General features: G+C 37.7%; 1 protein-coding gene and 1 long non-coding RNA gene across 8 annotated transcripts in view; one reads left to right on the forward strand and one right to left on the reverse strand.

The window, feature by feature from the left end:
• Positions 1 to 99: 99 nt before the first annotated feature.
• Positions 100 to 18,683, forward strand: part of LOC127962561 (histone deacetylase 8) — a 33,776-nt gene continuing 15,192 nt past the window's right edge. Inside the window, exons 1-10 of one of the 6 annotated variants that reach the window (XM_052562174.1) lie at positions 3,893 to 4,104; positions 6,797 to 6,835; positions 7,264 to 7,316; positions 7,408 to 7,538; positions 8,368 to 8,509; positions 8,766 to 8,878; positions 9,596 to 9,673; positions 11,203 to 11,311; positions 11,433 to 11,605; positions 12,495 to 12,589. In XM_052562174.1, coding sequence (XP_052418134.1) covers positions 4,030 to 4,104; positions 6,797 to 6,835; positions 7,264 to 7,316; positions 7,408 to 7,538; positions 8,368 to 8,509; positions 8,766 to 8,878; positions 9,596 to 9,673; positions 11,203 to 11,311; positions 11,433 to 11,605; positions 12,495 to 12,589 — 1,008 coding nt within the window. In that variant the 5' untranslated portion in view covers positions 3,893 to 4,029. Of the gene's footprint in view, positions 622 to 1,781; positions 4,105 to 6,796; positions 6,836 to 7,263; positions 7,317 to 7,407; positions 7,558 to 8,367; positions 8,598 to 8,765; positions 8,879 to 9,595; positions 9,674 to 11,202; positions 11,312 to 11,432; positions 11,606 to 12,494; positions 12,590 to 18,683 lie in introns of those variants that run through there. The other 5 variants (XM_052562175.1, XM_052562173.1, XM_052562176.1 and 2 more) reach the window with 5 other exon arrangements.
• On the reverse strand, positions 4,835 to 6,798 carry LOC127962564 (uncharacterized). 2 transcript variants are annotated; one of them, XR_008154604.1, is made up of 3 exons: positions 6,625 to 6,798; positions 5,676 to 5,860; positions 4,835 to 5,533 (listed from the first exon to the last, which is right to left on the reverse strand). It is a non-coding gene; the product is annotated as an uncharacterized LOC127962564 (long non-coding RNA). The 2 variants fall into 2 exon arrangements; XR_008154603.1 differs by having other exon boundaries at positions 4,835 to 5,860.

Here is an 18,683-nt window from a genome sequence, read left to right on the forward strand (position 1 = left end):
TTTTATTTTCGACAAGGCTGTGAGGAATGGAAATACAGGAAATGTATTGCAGTCTTGTTTAACAAGTTCTTGACTGCAAGTTTGTCCTCATACAGGAAAATCTGAGTAAAATTCAGTGTCTATCCTGAATTAGCGCCATTGAGCATGAAACTCAGTTTTTGTTATTTTTGTTTGTTTGTTTGCGAACGCAAATGAAGAGCTATATTACATAAACTAAAAATGTAGTGTGTTTACAGGTGACTACTTTTACAGGTGTTTTAGACTGGCATTTGGTGTCTTTACAGCTGTTACCAGCTAGTAGTAGATGTTTGCATGTACTTAAAGGGGGGGTGAAATGCTCGTTTTCTCTCAATATCCTGTTAATCTTGAGTACCTATAGAGTAGTACTGCATCCTTCATAACTCCAAAAAGTCTTTATTTTTATTATATTTATAAGAGAAAGATAGTCTGTACCGATTTTTCCCAGAAAAACACGAGCGCCTGGAGGCGTGACGTGTGGGCGGAGCTAAAGAATCACGAGCGCTAGTAGGCTTTTGAGTTGAGAGCATGTGGAAGCTGTGAAACAGATCCAGAGGCTGAAATTTAACAAAAGCAGCATCAGCAAAGGCGGTATGCTATGTGGTATGTACTGAAACTGTATATATTTGCTTAGCGGTTTTGGAAAGTTCCACTTTATGTCGTCTTTTTTTTTTTTTTTTTTTTTAAGCTGTACATGTGGAAAGTGCAGTTTGATGACAACATCGCATGTTGTTTACTTGATGTGCTCACACGCTGATAGCTAATGCCGCGTTTCCACCGAAATTACCCGGAACATTTTTACCAGGAACTTTTTTTCCCAGGAACTTTTTTCCCCCCAGACCTGTTGCTTTCTGCGTTTCCACCGCGGTGTAAAGTACCGGGTAGATTAGGCAAATAGACTGGTGACGTAGGTCTGCGCGCGTTTCTCAATACAAAGTACTGCTGATTTGTTTGTTTTTTTAAAGTACGCTGATTTTGGACGTGCATCCTCGGTAGTTAGTTCAGACTTTGTGCATTCCACTCGGGAGTGTGATGTCCGCGACGACGCAAGTCCGGTAAATCTATAAACAGCAGCATACTTGATAACTTCAGTCTGCTCGTCATGGCTACTGCAATTTTCCTATTTACAATAAAACGAAATGGGATATAAAATACCACTGCCTCCTTTGGTTTTCATTTAAGCATAATAACAGCTGCAGAAATGTACTTAGTTCAGGGATATGTGTATATGCAGCCATTACAATGAAACGAAATATTATATAAATTTGCCTTTTTTATTTTCATTTTAACATATAGATAAATTGAATACAGACCAAAGAAAACCTGTTAGATTTACCCCGCAGCTGAATTATATGTTATGTTTAACCACTAAAGACACATCAGAGCCAGCGGCACATATCAGAAGGTCTATCCCAGGAGAGGCTGCTTCTCGGCGGATACATGAGGACTGAGCTCCCGCTGATCGAGTGGAGCTCACCGTCTCAGAGATCGGCGAAACACATTTTTAAATAGGCGCTGTCTTTATAAATAAACAACAGATTTGAGTTTTAAACAACTACATTCTCGCCTGAAATACTTTTAAAATTACATTTCATGACACAATAACAGTAATATTTGAAAATGATCCAAATAAATGGTGGTTGAACTCAACCAATGCTGCGTGAACTCAGATGGCTTTGGCTACTGTTATTTTCCCCTCAGTATATTTACAATAAAACGAAATAGGATATAAAATACCACTGCCTCCTTACGTTTTCATTTAAACAAAATAACAGCTGCAGAAATGTACTTAGTTCAGGGATATGTGTAACGTTATATACATCCATTACAATGAAACGAAATATTATATAGACTTGCCTTTTTTATTTTCATTTTAACATATAGATAAATTGAATACAGACCAAAGAAAACCTGTTAGATTTACCCCGCAGCTGAATTATATGTTATGTTTAACCACTAAAGACACATCAGAGCCAGCGGCACATATCAGAAGGTCTATCCAAGGTGAGGCTGCCTCTGGGCGGATAGATGATCACTGAGCTCTCCCTGATCGTGTGGAGCTCACCGTCTCAGAGATCGGCGAAACACATTTTTAAATAGGCGCTGTCTTTATAAATAAACAACAGATTTGAGTTTTAAACAACTACATTCTCGCCTGAAATACTTTTAAAATTACATTTCATGACACAATAACAGTAATATTTGAAAATGATCCAAATAAATGGTGGTTGAACTCAACCAATGCTGCGTGAACTCAGATGGCTTTGGCTACTGTTATTTTCCCCTCAGTATATTTACAATAAAACGAAATAGGATATAAAATACCACTGCCTCCTTTCGTTTTCATTTAAACATAATAACAGCTGCAGAAATGTACTTAGTTCAGGGATATGTGTAACGTTATATACATCCATTACAATGAAACGAAATATTATATAGACTTGCCTTTTTTATTTTCATTTTAACATATAGATAAATTGAATACAGACCAAAGAAAACCTGTTAGATTTACCCCGCAGCTGAATTATATGTTATGTTTAACCACTAAAGACACATCAGAGCCAGCGGCACATATCAGAAGGTCTATCCAAGGTGAGGCTGCCTCTGGGCGGATAGATGATCACTGAGCTCTCCCTGATCGTGTGGAGCTCACCGTCTCAGAGATCGGCGAAACACATTTTTAAATAGGCGCTGTCTTTATAAATAAACAACAGATTTGAGTTTTAAACAACTACATTCTCGCCTGAAATACTTTTAAAATTACATTTCATGACACAATAACAGTAATATTTTGAAAATGTTGATCCGAATAAATGGTGGTTGAACTCAACCAATGCTGCGTCAACTCAACCAATCAGCATGTTTAGCGCCAAAGTCCCGCCCCCGAAAGTTCCTGAACTTTAAAAAAGTACTACCTCGCCAGCAGGGACTTTCTGGGGGGCATTTTTTTACCCGGAACTTTTATTTAGTTCCTGGTTCCTGCGGTGGAAACACACCAAGTACCGGACCAAGTCCCTAGTTCCTGGGTAAAGTTCCTGCGGTGGAAACGCGGCTTAAGTTAACAACACAGAGATATTAGAAGCAGTTTTACTCACAGCATGTGGTTCCAACACACAATCGTGACCCTTTTCCGTTGGGACTGCATTATCCTTAAGAAATAAACGATGTGCAATCCGAAATGCAGGGAACAAACAAAAACACTTGCACAACTCCGTTGATGCTCTGTAAAAATAAACTCCATCCACTGGTCCCTTAATGCTGTTTCTCTTTTGGTAATCTGTACAGGGTTGTCTTGCCCTGGCAACCAAAAACACACTTCTTTTGTGACTTTTCGCGACGCTCTCGCTCTGATCAGGCTGTGCTCAGAGCCATATAGAGCCATCTCTCTATATGGCTCTGGCTGTGCTCAGCCTCTCAGTGACATGTTCTGCTATATGGGAGCGCAGAAGAGCGCGCACTTAGGACCCATATAAGGAAATTCCGCTCCATCTAACGTCACACAGAGCCATACTCGAAAAAAACTTTCCGAAACTTGTGACAAACCGGAAGAGGTTTTTTTGGAACAAAAATACTCCTTTAAACATACAACTTAATTTTTGAAATTTTGTCCATGTTTAGCATGGGAATCCAACTCTTTAACAGTGTAAAAAACTCAGTATGCATGAAATAGCATTTCACCCCCCCTTTAAGGAAGCCAATATTGTATGTTAACTTTTATTTATTTTTCTTACAATATCACAACTGATTGCAAATAAAAATTAAATTTAAATAAAATAATTTTACTTATTGAATTACCCAGACTTTTGTGGATTTTTCTATCAGAAAAGAGCAAAGCCAATACAGCAAACATTATTACAGTATCTTGATGAGAGCAGAGGTTCTCGTTTAAAATCCGGACTTTTATTTTGAAATAACGGACGTTTGTTGTGGCGTTCATCGTCGGAACACCCAGAGCTCACCAACATCTCTATCGGTTTATGAGGTGCTTTGATTTTAATAATTTGATTTTAAATGAGTGATACAAGCGAGACTAATGATGATAAAAGCAGAAATCGCAGCGTGGTGTATGTGTACAGTCCGGAGTACATCCAGACCAGAGCCATATAGAGAGAGAGTTGCGACAACGGAAGTTCGAAATGTTTGGTTGTCACGTGATTCGTGTAGACTTCAAATAGTTCCAGGAAGTGCATTGGCGGCCATTCAAACTGATAGAGTAGAGTGACAGAACTGCGATTTCTGGTAATAAGGAGTCAATAAATGCATTTATTTTATATGTTTATACAACACACTGACATATGTATGTAGCATGAGTATGTAGTTACAGCGATGTTGTTTTTAAAATATCAAATCGGGTAATATTTGAGGATTAGTGTTCATTTACCGTTATTTTAAAAACGTATTTCAGGCTAACGTTAAGTTTTATAAACACGGGTTGCTGTTGCCTTTTTAACGTTACATATTGTCCATTTTTTCACTGATCTAATGTTAACTCATGTCATATTGATGACTTTCAGGTAGTACAGAGACAGGCTGGTGACAGGTGATTTTCAGCTCGCACCGCACTATGGGTCAATTAACTGTTAGCAGCAGTAATTAGCATGTTAAATAAATGTAAAATGAAGCTTACTGTTTATAATTCTTACAATTACATATAGTAATATAATTATGTATTATAAATAATATACCTATTATATCTAGTATAATTCTTACAATACTTATTCATGTACACAATATATTCAGGTTTAAAACAACTTAAGAATGCTCGTATATAAACATGTACACTGCCATTCAAAAGTAATGATGCTGAAAATTCAGGTTGGCATCACAGGAGTATATTCCATTTTAAAATAGAAAACAGTTATTTTAAATTGTAATTATACAATTAACTATTTACAGCAATTCATGAATACATTTCTAATAAATTTAATAGCATGACAAGCATTTTGTATGTGTCCTTTCTTTCATGTTGTCCTTGCATAGTCTCCACCGTGGTTTACTGTGCTGCATGGGGATGCTCCACTCAGTCAGAGAAAGGTGTGCGAATGTATGGCTTCCCCGCTGACATAGAGAGGAGAAAATAATGGTTGGCTCAAGTCAGCAGGAGCAATCTAAATACAAATAAAAATTACAACAACAAAAAATTGTTAGGTAATTATACTTACATTTATTTGCACTTTTTTACATTGACAATGTTTTACTAGAAATAAGGAACAAGCAAAGCCTTGCAAAACCCAGGGAGCTGAGACTCATGGTGAGACATTGCAGGGAGTCATCAGTGTTACCTATAACTGTGCATTTAACCACCATGTGATATGTACTGTAAGTGGGTAGACAAAAAAAAAAGGTGTGTGTGGAAACTAAACTGAAGTCAGTATGCAGACAAATTGCGGCAATGCAATTTGTCATGACCAAAAAATTCAAGAGTAGGCTGAGACCAGATGCTATTCCCACAATCTTTGTACATCGTCCTGTGGTCAAAAAGAGGAGGGCCCTGCTCCACGATGCACCCCTAGACCTGTGAACATACAAGAAATGGCTGCTGATTACAGCTATGTTATTTCAGGTGATTCATATATAATAAGTACAAACTCGTACTAGTTGAAGTAAAGTGATGTGATATTTTCAATATTTAAAATTAGCAAAACCATGTATTCTACCTCTATCAGTTTCAAAGGTTGAGGAAAAAAGAACGAGGACACTCAGAGAAAGGAAAGTGAGAGTGAAGAAAAAGGACATGGCTAGAGAGGAGAGACAGGGACAGGTGACATTGCCCAGTCAACCAGCAGCAAGTCAGCCAGCAGCCAGTCAGCATTCCAGTGAACCATCAGCCAGTTACCAGGGTCTATTAAAAAAAATTTAAGAGACAAGAAAAAAAAATAAAGATCAAGCAATGCAAAGGCAGCACTAAGAAAAATAATGAAAATTCAGCTATCAAAAAAAAAAGGTCCCCTCAGCTCTCCTGATCTGCATCCTCACTGATGCTCCATCACAGAACACTTCAGTGGCACAACTAATCCTCCACCTACCAGCACCCACAGAATGTTACAGTATGTTACTTTTATACACTAACAAGTCTAAGTATATAATACAGTATTATTATATAATATAGACAGGTAATAGTAAATGAATCACAATGACTAAAAACACTCCACCCATGTTTTTGCAAACTCAATTCACTCTAAATGTATATCAATAGGGTGCATTTTATTATTAAGTAATTGAATACGTGTAATAAGGAACAAACTTTATAACCTCATTTTTACCACTTCCACTCACCGCTGTCACACGTTATATTGAACTAACGTAATAGGCTATGTAACGTTAGCTAACTTTCCCCACCCTGCAAAAAAATATGTTTATACTCCTTTTTTTCTAATTGCAAACACGATGGATGAAACTGAATTATGAGAACAGATTTTACAATTATTAGGGTGTTCGTTACTAACTTTATGCAGCTCCAATCCTAGCCTAATCTGTTAGTTATCTGATAACAAACCTTAAATCTACTCATTTAATGAGTGATTATGTACTAGAAGGTTTTAATTTGCAATTTATTGTTATTAAGATGTACTGATAATATTCAATCTTATTATTTAAACGTCTTACCTGTTAAAAGTGCGTCGCAAACGGTTTGTTCTGCTGCATCTTCTACAGCGCGGCATCGCTTTGCCGCTACTTCCGGGAACTATTGAGAGGCTCCACGAGCCGCCATTGCTGTAAAAAAAGCGTTCCATTGGAGTCAATGGAGTTGTCGCAACTCTCACTCTATATGGCTCTGATCCAGACATGCGACTCGCTGTCTAAAGTGCCAAACCGGGTGAGATGAACTGCACTTTACTTCACACACTCCCAAAACACACATCTGGCTTCATGAAGATAAAGAACATTATATGTAGAGACATTACCATGAGAAAGAACCGCGTTTGCTCTTGCTGGTTTGACACTAATGGAAAAATAACAGTGTTAGAGACATGTACGTTAACTTACCGTTTGTATTAACGTTAACGTTACCCCGGAATTCTTTTAATTATTCTGTAGTATATAAATACAATGGTGCAAGAATCTGGTAATCAGCTAACGTTAATACCATATAATATATGAAAACATATTATTGACTGTATTTTCTGAAACAATTAAAGTACCGTAGTACTACCCAGTATTGTTGTATTTTAACGCATAGCCTAAAGTATATACGAGTAACTGTTATATGGTTGGTTTTCTTTCCTCTCTCTCTTTCTCTCACAGGCGAGTATGGTGCATTCATTGATCGAGGCGTATGGTTTATTGAAATACATGAGGTGTGTGAAGATATGCAAAATTATCTCTTTCTCAGTAAATAATGTTAACTGATGTTTATGTTGTGTTGAAACTGTTGTGTGTGTGTTTTAGGGTGGTGAAGCCACATGTGGCTTCAATAGAGGAGATGGCCGTTTTTCACACAGACTCTTACCTGCAGCACTTGCACAAGATCAGCCAGGATGGGGACAATGATGATCCTCAGTCTGTTGACTTTGGGCTGGGTGAGACCTAATTCAGATGGTTAGGCCCATGATTATTCTACTACATGGCGAGGAGTATGTATATGGACAACCATTGTTTCTGGCCGCATGAATTAAGACATGAGCATCAGTGAGGCACTGATGTTGTTGGCCTGGCTTCAAATGCAACTGCACGACTTTGGTTAAAATTTTCATAAAGCAGGTGTTTTAAATGTTTTGAGTACTATGCCCCTAAAACACAATAAACCCCTTAGCAAGAGACTTCTTTCCTAAAATAAAATAGCAGCTATATAGCTATAAATGTTCATGTAAAAAAAAAAACTTTGTTCTAAAAAAATAATGTGATATAAATACATTAATTATAAATAATAATAGACTTGCACTCCATTTACTAACTGCTTGTTTTCTTAAAAAAAAAACACACTTCTCTAATCTTTTTGTATTCTATCTGTTTTCAAAAAAAGCAAAAAAAGACCTCTATATCTAGTAGTGTTCCTTATTTTATTGCATGCAGTTCCCTCTTGCTTACAGCAGTGGGCAGTATTACATATAAATCTTTCTCAAACATTTCAGTTATTACAGTTGGTGGTTCATTATTCTACTGGATCACAGCCATGTGTAATTTAAAATGCCTGACAAACTGACACTTCATACTAATCTTCAGGGATAGAGAATAGTGTTATTGTTTTTGAGGTGAAACAAAGCTCTTGCCAAAGGATCTATTTTAATGCAGCTCAGAGTTTATTGTTCTTTCTCGCTCTCCCTCTCCATCAGTATCTTTCCTCTCACCTTCCTCTCTACACACCATCCCATTGTCCCTCTGTGTTATCAACCCCCCTTTTTTGTTCAGGTTATGACTGTCCGGTGGTGGAAGGTATTTTTGATTACGCCGCTGCCGTTGGAGGAGCCACTCTGACTGCTGCCCAGAATCTGCTGGATGGAAAGTGTGATGTGGCCATCAACTGGGCCGGAGGGTGGCATCACGCCAAGAAGTAATTCGGCACAACCGGCCTTGTGCCCAACCTCTAGTGTTTCACATCCACATCAATCCTTGAGATGCCAGTGGCGTCTTTAACATAAGTACTATTGGCAGTTTAAAACCAAGTTTAAACCAAATTTTGATGTTGCAGTTTGATTGCGGCAGCTTGATATACAAGCTTGTATACTGTAGATGAATGTGTATGTATGTGTCGGACATTGTTCAGTGGGTCACTGGAGCAGCTGATTGAATATGTTTCGTTATATAAGGGACGAGGCATCTGGGTTCTGTTATGTGAATGACGCTGTTCTTGGAATCCTAAAACTGCGCCAGAAGTATGAGAGAGTTCTCTATGTGGATGTGGACCTTCACCATGGAGATGGTAATAACACTTCCATAACAATAACCATAACAGCCTGTTGTTGTTAATAGCATTTAACATGCGGCTTTTCCGCAAGTAGTCCACAAATTGGCTTTAGATTTGTATCTGACTTCCAAATTCACATTAACACCAAGAAAAAATGTCAGTGACAAGACACTTATTTTTATTAGAAATTTTAAATGAATTTATTAAAAAAGTGCAGTGGTTTCAATGCACCTTTTCTATGATGAGCGTTTTTTAATTTATTTCCAAATTAAACATCAAACGTAAAAAAGTCAGGTTGCTGCACCTGTCCTGATATTGAAATAAGTTCTTGAATGAAAACCTTATCACATAGTATTGCATAATATTTTATTTTTATATCTTAAAAAACAAAGAAACATCGTAACAAAAATGCTTATAAATATTTTAAACATCTTTGTCCACCAAAATAAAATCATGTGATGCAAACAACATTCGGAAATTCTATCATAGAAAGAACAACTGTAGACCCTTATGGCTGTGTGTTAAGGTCTTTAAAAATATGATACCATTTTTGTTCATAGAAAGGTTTTAAAACATTTTATACCAGGTAATTTTGTACATTCTTTTATTCCTTCTTTTGTTACATCTGTTATCAGTTCGGGTTATTTCTCAAATCCATCAGTGAAAAAGGGCACTTCCTCTAAGCTTTTACTCAGATGTGTTTTAATATCCTTCCCATTGTTTCCTCTCTAGGTGTGGAGGACGCTTTCAGCTTCACCTCTAAAGTCATGACAGTGTCTCTGCACAAGTTCTCCCCTGGCTTCTTCCCAGGTTAGTTCGGCATGCCTCTACGCCTCAGTGAAGACCAGCACTTCTTTTAATTCCCTTAATTGACAGTCATGTTTCAAGCCATGCCAGAGCTGGAGCTGCAGGCTCCACTCCAGCACCCAGAGTCTGATTACTCGGCTGATAACAGAGACTGGAGCTCTGGGGCTTCTTGGAGACTCTGAGAGCCCCTTCAGTAGTTTAACAATAGGGCTTGGAAAGGTAACTGGGCAAATGCTCTATGAAGGGAGGATGTAATGCGATTTGATTATTATTTACGTAATGATTTATTCATGGATTGTTCTTGCCAAACACAGTTGCCAAGTGATCTTCCCAAATGACACATTCAGAATTCATATTAAATCATTTGGACATTTTTGGAATCGATTTTCTTAACATTCAAATAAAATGAGAAACTGACTGAACTGAGTACAATTTCAAAAAACTGGAATGTATGGTTTAGGCGAGAAGCAGAAGAAACTGTACAGTATTCTCTACTTTGAGTAAAGGTCTTTATTTTAGCCTGTCCACTTCTGAGCACCGCAGTGGTAATACGGTACCTAAAAGTCCAGCATAACAGAAACTCTTCTAAATCCAAATATAACAGTGAACATTAAACACTAGCAAGCTCCCCCAATTTTCACTATTCAAAAACATGTGAAATAACACTTAATTTCAACATTTCTTTCCCAGTCCAATTCCATGTATAGCATGCTGGGAACTGGAAATCCCCTGCAAAATTTCAGCGGTGGTGCGCGAACGCCAGTTAAAATTCATTCATGTTATGCATTTGGTTTAAGTAAACATGTGTACATTTCAACAGACTGCACATCACGAAGTTAGTTTTAAAAATCATTCAATAATTATAATTAGGCAATAATATATTTTTTGAGTATGTAATAGCACTGCAACAGCTTCATCTGAAAAGTGCACTATCATTCAAAAGTTAGGGGTCAGTAAGCTATTTTTAATGTTTTTGAAAGAAGTCTCTTATATTACCCAAAACTGCATTTGTATTGATAAAAATGCATGAAATATTAGTACAATTTAATAACTGGTTTCTAATGAATATATTTTAAAATGTAATGTTTTCTTGAATTTTCAGTATCCATTACTCCAGTCTTCAGTGTCACATGATCCTTCTGAAATCATTCTGATATGCTGATTTATTGTCTTATTTCTTATTAGCAGTGTTGAAACCAGTTGAAAAGTTGCTCATTGTTTTTTGTGGAAACGGTCATACTGTTTTTTTTTTTTTTATGTTTTCTTTTTTTCTAAAGAACAGCAGTTATTATGCTATGTTTATTATGTGTAATGTTTTTCATGTCAGTTTTCATCCAATTAATGTATAAATTCATTATACAATGAATTAAAAATGGTCTTACTGACCCCATTCTTGTGAACAATACTGAAAATGACAGCATATTTGCTCACTAAAACTTAATGTAGATAATTGATACTGGCCCATCAGTTCTATCAGTCATATGAAAGAGACCAAATTTAGTTTGTCATTATAATTCTTCATTCTTTGACAGGCACAGGAGATGTGACTGACACTGGGCTGGGCAAAGGACGCTGGTACGCTGTTAACGTCCCCCTCGAGGATGGCATCCGTGATGACCGGTACTGCCAGACCTTCAGTAGGTCTGTAAAGATCCAGTAATTAGCTACTGTATCTAATCAAGTCCCATGCACTGTTTTATTTATCCCCATGGTTCAGTGTCATTTAAACAGACATTATTTCTTATTGGAGGTTTTCTCTCAGTGTGATGCAGGAAGTCAAAGCTCTGTTTAACCCTGAAGCAGTTGTGATGCAACTTGGAGCAGACACCATGGCGGGTGACCCCATGTGCTCCTTCAATATGACTCCCATTGGAGTTGGAAAATGTCTGAACTATATTCTGAACTGGGAGTTACCCACTCTGCTTCTAGGAGGAGGTTTGTGTCATTGTTTTTGTTCATTTGTTTTACACTCCCCAAAATTAAAATTCTGTCATCATTTACTCAACCCACGTGTCATTTCAAAGACTTTTGTTCACTTTCTGGACAAAAATGAAAATTAGTTTCTCTTTTAATAATACACACATCATTCCTATCCATCCACGCAAATGAATCTTTCAGTCTCACACAGTTTATAAAGAGAACGTAAAAGCAGGTTATCTGTTTAATCCATGTCTCTGAAGAGACATGTTTGGTTTTATGATGAACCGATTTAATTTCTGCTTTTATTCATGCATTGTTCAATGTTAATTGTGAATAAAAGCTGGAATAAAATCTGTTCATTCTGTTCAACCACTTGATTCATACAGATTACGTTTACATTGTCCTTTTGTACTTATTCATGCAAGTTTTAGTTGCATGGACTTCCACTGGATAGGCAAAAATTATTCTGAGATTATCAAATGTATCGTCATTTGCATTTTAAACAATGTTAGTGTGAGTAAATGATGACTGAATTTTCACTTAGGGTCAACTAACATTTCAAAAACTCATGTCGATAGACGTATTCAGCAGTGTTGCCTAAGTTTGTTCTCCCTCCATGCCTTAAGACTGACAACTACATCTTCTGTCCTTGCTGCCAGCACACTGACTCGGCCAAAAAGTTTATTAGTGTGTTGTTACGGCCAGGGGGGGCTGGGCTGAGAGAAGAAAGTGAACTTTTGTGATTTTAGCCCATTTTGAAATGAGCTCTAAGCTGCAGACCTGCCTAGCCAAGCTCTAGATGAAAGGTAGTAATTACACTAGTACAATGAAGCCCTTTTGCTGACTTCAGTCCCCCTTTCTCGCTCTCTGCGTATACAAATCTGCCTCTCTCTGTCCTTCTCAGGCGGCTATAACCTTGCCAATACTGCCCGCTGCTGGACCTATCTGACGGGGACCGTCCTAGGACAGAGTCTGTCTTCTGAGATCCCGGACCACGAGGTGAGACCCTGCTCTCTCTTCTTTCAGCAGCTGTATAAAACTCCACTCTCTCCTCCTCTTCCTCTGCCATTCCTGCTGAGTCACCCGGTCTAATCAAAGATGTCCAAGCACCTCTCAATAACCGGGTTTGTTTTCATGTGATTCAGGAGCAGGGAGGGGGGCGTGCGTGTGTGTGCACACCACTGAAGGGGTCTTAACAATACTACTCTGTCCCTCCTGGTTGACTGAGAGGGACTTGTGCTTTTCTTTCCTCAACTGTTTATGCCCCCTCTCTCCTCTTTCTCTTTCCTTAGAGAAAGAGAATGTGTGTACCCAATTCTGAGTGAGCCCTTTTAAGAGCTTTTTTTTGAGGAGCTTCTGAGGAGAGATGAAGGGCTGGAAAGGCCTTCTGGTTGGTCTGGGAGAGTTTGATATCTCTCTTTTTATCCAACTCACAAAGAAGGTCTTTTAATGTTTACAGAGAGCGCTTTCACGGTCACCGCAATAAAAGATGCCATTGTTTCAGCTGACATGACCTTCAGCGTCATGTTGACCTTTGACCTTTCCACAAGGCAAGCAACCAAAATAAAGCAGTGTAGATAACCGCCAGGGTGTTGGTTGTGGTGATGATTAATGCACTGGAGCTTTCTGGAAAATGTCAAGACATGTTAATCAGGAATTTTCTTTTTCTGAGGGGTATTGTTTAAAAAAAAAAAAAACATGGCACTACAAGTTACAATATTATAATGTAATGATGTCAAACTGTAATTGGCTCTAGAAGTCAATAACCCCTGCTGGGAGTAACTTCACCATCTAGTTACAGTATATAAAGAATCCTTCTCCAATGAGAGCCATTAAAAATTGCAGATGCATTTGAATATTTTTGCTACATACATTTTATAGTTTGTTTTATTGGTTGTTTTACTAGGGCCAGTTTTTTTTTTTTTGATGGCTCTAAAATGTGTGAAACGGACCTGCAGAATGTTTTTGAAAGAAGTCACATATGTGACATATTATGTATTATATCACATATTATGTAATTATTCCAGTCTTCGGAGTCACGTGATCCTTCAAAAATCCTTCTAATATGCTAATTTGGTGCTTATGAAATATTTATTATTACTATCACAGTTGAATATTACTTGGAAACGAATAAAATGTTCAAAAGAACAGCATTTATTTAAAATAAGATCTTTTGTAAGATTATGAAAGTGTTTACTCTCACTTTTGATCACCTTAAAGGGTTAGTTCATCGGAAAATTATGTCATTAATGACTCACCCTCATGTTGTTCCAAACCCATAAGACCTCCGTTCAGAAAGGTAAGAAAAACATCATCAAAGTAGTCCATGTGACATCAGAGGGTCAGTTAGAATTTGTTGAAGCATCGAAAATACATTTTGGTCCAAAAATAGCAAAACCTACGACTATATTCAGCATTGTCTTCTCTTCCGTGTCTGTTGTGAGAGAGAGTTCAAAACAAAGCAGTTTGTGATATCCGGTTCGCGAATGAATCATTCGATGTAACCGGATCTTCTTTAAACAGTTCATCAAATTGAACTGAATCGTTTGAAAAGTTCACGTCTCCAATACGCATTTATCCACAAATAACTTAAGCTGTTAACTTTTTTAATGTAACTGACACTCCCTCTGAGTTCAAACAAACCAATATCCCGGAGTAATTCATTTACTCAAACAGTACACTGACTGAACTGATGTGAAGAGAGAACTGAAGATGAACACCGAGTCGAGCCAGATAACGAACAAAAGAATCAATCAAGAATCACAGAATCAGTTCTGAATCAATCTTTAAAAGAATCAGTTCAGTTCAGATGCTCTGTGTGTCGGTCTGCTTCACGCTGAATCACACATGCGCAGTATCATCAGCTCCTCGGTTCTCGAATCGGACGCGTACGACAGAAACGTTTCTTGACTCGTGAACGAGTCAGTCTATTGTTCGTTATCTGGCTCGGATCAGTGTTCATCTTCAGTTCTCTCTTCACAGCAGTTCAGTCAGTGTACTGTTTGAGTACATGAATTACTGTGGGATATTGGTTCATTTTAACTCTGAGTGTCAGCCACATTAAAAAAAGTGAACAGCTTTGACCTTCTTTGACTACTTTGATGATGTTTTTATTAACTTTGGACAGTATACCGTTCACACCGCTTCAATGGAGGGACAGAAACCTCTCGGACTAAATCTAAAATATCTTAATTTTCTGAAGATGAACAGAGGTCTCACGGGTTTGGAACGACATGAGGGTGAGTTATTATTGACATAATGACATTTTTTTTTGTGTGTGCTTTGTAACTTTAGACATCCTTGTTATTAATTCCTGGTTCTGCTCTCTTCATGTTCTTTGTATGATGCAGAGTTCATTCAGGTCTGTTTGTCAGTGTTGGCCACACTGCTTATTGTCCGTTGTGACTCCTATTGAAATCTGTTCACTATTCCTTCCAAGACTGTTTGTCCAGACTTCACCCGGTTCAGGTCAGATGATCTTTAGTCAGTAACCTACCAAAAGTACCTCAGAATCATTGACAAATGGGCAGTTATGCTGTATCTTGGCAATGCTTTCACTCTTTCAGCCCCTTTTTGGCAGCATTTTTTAATTATTTTGTAAAACATTTTATAGTTTAGAACCTTTATAATTTAAACCTTATAACTTTTGGTATTCATAGTTCATTACATTGTAGTCAGTGTACATGGTGTGGTGTGCTTGTGGTCTTTGCCCTGATAACTATACTATTCTATTCTATTCTATTTAATAGTGAAAGCTTTTATTTGGTTCTAAACATTATGTTCTCTATATGATGGCCTTATGAACCGGCCCTTCCTAAGAGCTCTGCCAGTCCACAGCATATTTCAGGTTTTAGGACCAACACTCTCCTTCTCCCCCTTCCCCTCATCATCTTCTCATTCCTCTTCTTTCTCTCTATAGCTTCTTTTCCTTTATTGTTCTCTCCATCGGCTTTTCAAAGCATGAAACATTCTCTCCTTCCCTCTTAGAGAGTGGAACCCCCATCTCCTTACCAGCACTGTTATTGTGTGTCCATCCCAGCCAAACAAAACACTATTTAACTGTAGTGTGAGTCCATAAAGACAAAGATGAGAGAGAGGGAGGCAGAGAGAGCGATAAGGATGTTAAAAGACAGAGAGGCATCCACCAATGGGGGGTATAAAAAAAAGATAGAAGAGTATTACAGCATAGAAGAAGCTGGGAAAAGAGAGGTGGAACAAGAAGCACTTTGTACCTGTGCAATCTCGCTCTCTCGCTCGCGCTCTCTCTCTCTCTCTCTCTCCGGTCCAGCTGCTGAGACTCTGAGGCGGCTCGGTCTGGGTTCTGCCCTGCCAGGACTGCAAACAATGAAGACAGACTGGAGTGGAGGCATACAACGAGCTCATTCAGGCCCTGTCACAGACACAGAGAGATGAAAAAGTGAGGCTAATATAGACAGTCCTCTCACAAGGGAGAGTCCCATAAAAAAAATGCAGAGCCTTTTATTTAAACCTGAATTGTTTCTCTTTAAGAAGCTGATGAATTAGAAAAGCTTGTGCTGTGCTTGGGCCAAGACGGCCCTGATATCGGTCTAAATAAACGCCATTGTTGGCACTATAAGCACCATTGTCTCCTTTAAATGCAAGACCATGGTCTGTCAATCTAGATACTTTCTGACAACACTTTTGCACCAACTATGCATCTCTCTTCGTTCTCTCAGCTTATTTTGATTTAATCATTGCACAAACATTGGCAAGATTTAGCCGATTGAGATGTTGTGATAGTCAGCATCTCTGGACACACAGTTAGCAACAGAAGCAGTGAATTACTTGCCTTTTAGTGTGACTAACATCATGAGACATGCAAGACTCTGAGATGCTGTGGCATTAAAGTTGTTGTGCCACTGGGAAGTATGTAATTAAAGTTGTTGTGTAAAGGTGAAGTGTGTAATTTTTGTGCCACTAATAACACCAAATGGAATTCCAGAGAGGTATCCCAGACACGTCTTCTGTTGTGCACGACTGTAATTATTCAATAAATCACCCCAGCACTTAACTCACAGTATTGATTTAGCTAGATTTATGCATGAGACGTTATGAAAGTTTTCATATCACAACTGCTAAAGATATCACAGTTTATTATTACTGTACTGATTAACATTACAAATGCAGTTTGAGAAGGTAAGCAGACATAGTGTTGTGCTCATTAAGTTTAAGTACTTTCTTTTTCAAATACCAAAAAGAACCTTGAACATTTAAATATACAATATAACTGCAAAATATAAATGCCTAAAGTAAAGAAATGTTTGAAACAGATTAAAGTGCAAAAAAGCACTACTTTAAAGAACAACAGTGAAGATTCTGAACCCTTTCAATCAGTTTCTTTTATGGGTTGACCTCTTTTATTCCAGATGAAAATGTAAACGTGTTGGTGTAAAAAAACATTGGAAAATGTGAGTACCGCTGTTTGATAAACTTTTTGTTTACAGGGTTTCTGTGATATTTCTACTTTTCTATAACACCTACTCTAAGATTGAATTTTACCCTAATGGGTGAACTAGTATCGCAGACTTTCTCAGTGTGACTAAAGCTTTTTTTTCTTGTCTAAGAGAAAGAATATTGTAGAGTTGACAACTTAGCATTGTTGTTTACTTGCAAAAATATGTGTTATATAAAAAAAAAAAGTTAAAGGAATAGTTTAATAATGAAATCATGAAAATTCATATTGTTCCAAACCTGTATGTCTTTCTTTTATTCGGTGAAAAAATTCGGTCTTCTTGGTCACACTTTATTTTGTGGTCCAATTCTCAATATTAACAGACCATGTCATAATTATGACTTTTGCCTCAATATACTCCTAATTTGCTGCTTATTAATAGTTAGTAAGATTAAGTTTAGGTATTAGGTAGGATTGGGGATATAGAATATCATCCATAATGTGTTTTATAAGTACTAATAAACAGCCAATATGTTAATAATAGACATGCTAATAAGGAATTAGTTAATACTAAAGTGGTAAGATAGTAATCATCTTTTAAGTAAATGGTCACCAAAACAGCTTGGTTACAAATAATCTTCAAAATATCTTTTAATACAAATTTGCAATGTCAAGAAGATGAGTATATGTTAACATTATTAGTTTTCAGACCTGTACATTAACATTATCTGTTTCAGTTAAAGGGTTAGTTTACCCAAAAATTTAAATTGTCATTTATGACTGGCCCTCATGTCGTTCCATGTCGTAAGACCTCCGTTCATCTTCGGAACACAGTCTTGCACACTCTTGCAGACTTTATTTAGCATCGTCTTCTCTTCCGGGTCTATTGTGAGTGAGTTCACGATGCTGCTGACATAAGACGCTGCTGCCGCCACAGCAGTCTTGTGAACGCGCTCATAGCAGACCCGGAAGATAAGACAATGCTGAATAAAGTCATAATTTTTGTTATATTTGGACCAAAATTTATTTTCGATGCTTCAAAATATTCTAACTGACCCTCTGGTGTCACATGGACTACTTTGATGATGTTTTTCTTACCTTTCTGGACATGGACAGTATACCATACACAGTTTCAATGGAGGGACTGAGAGCTCTCGGACTAAATCTAAAATATCTTAAATTGTGTTCAGAAGATGAATGGGGGTCTTACAGGTTTGGAACGACCATTTTATGGTGAACTTACCCTTTAAAAGGACAGGGAAGTGTTAAATCTACAAAGTTCCTGTTGATGGGCAGTTTGGCTAGACTGGGACCGTGTGGCTTTGTTCTGGTCAAATCTTATCAGTGAGTGGTAGGAAATTTGCTGTGTTTTTGTTTGAGTGCTGTCAGGGACTCAGCTCAACCCGCGGGTGGAAACGGCCCTCACTGCTCTGTGGCCAGGCAACATCTGTACATCCTCTCCTTAAAAAAAAAAAAAAAAAAAAAAAAAAAAAAAACTTATTTTCACTTGTTTCTGCCAAGTTATTTTCAGCACAGCCCAATGAAATAACAAACACCCAGAGCTCTGTTTCCCCCCTGCAGCCAGTCAGTCAGCCAGATAGATGTCTGATTCTCTCTCTCTGGTTCTTCTTTTATTGAACTCCACTGCACATGAGAATTCAGAGCGGGTTACAAAGAATT

Source organism: Carassius gibelio, chromosome B7 (assembly GCF_023724105.1).
Source record: "Carassius gibelio isolate Cgi1373 ecotype wild population from Czech Republic chromosome B7, carGib1.2-hapl.c, whole genome shotgun sequence".
Taxonomy (NCBI): domain Eukaryota; kingdom Metazoa; phylum Chordata; class Actinopteri; order Cypriniformes; family Cyprinidae; genus Carassius; species Carassius gibelio.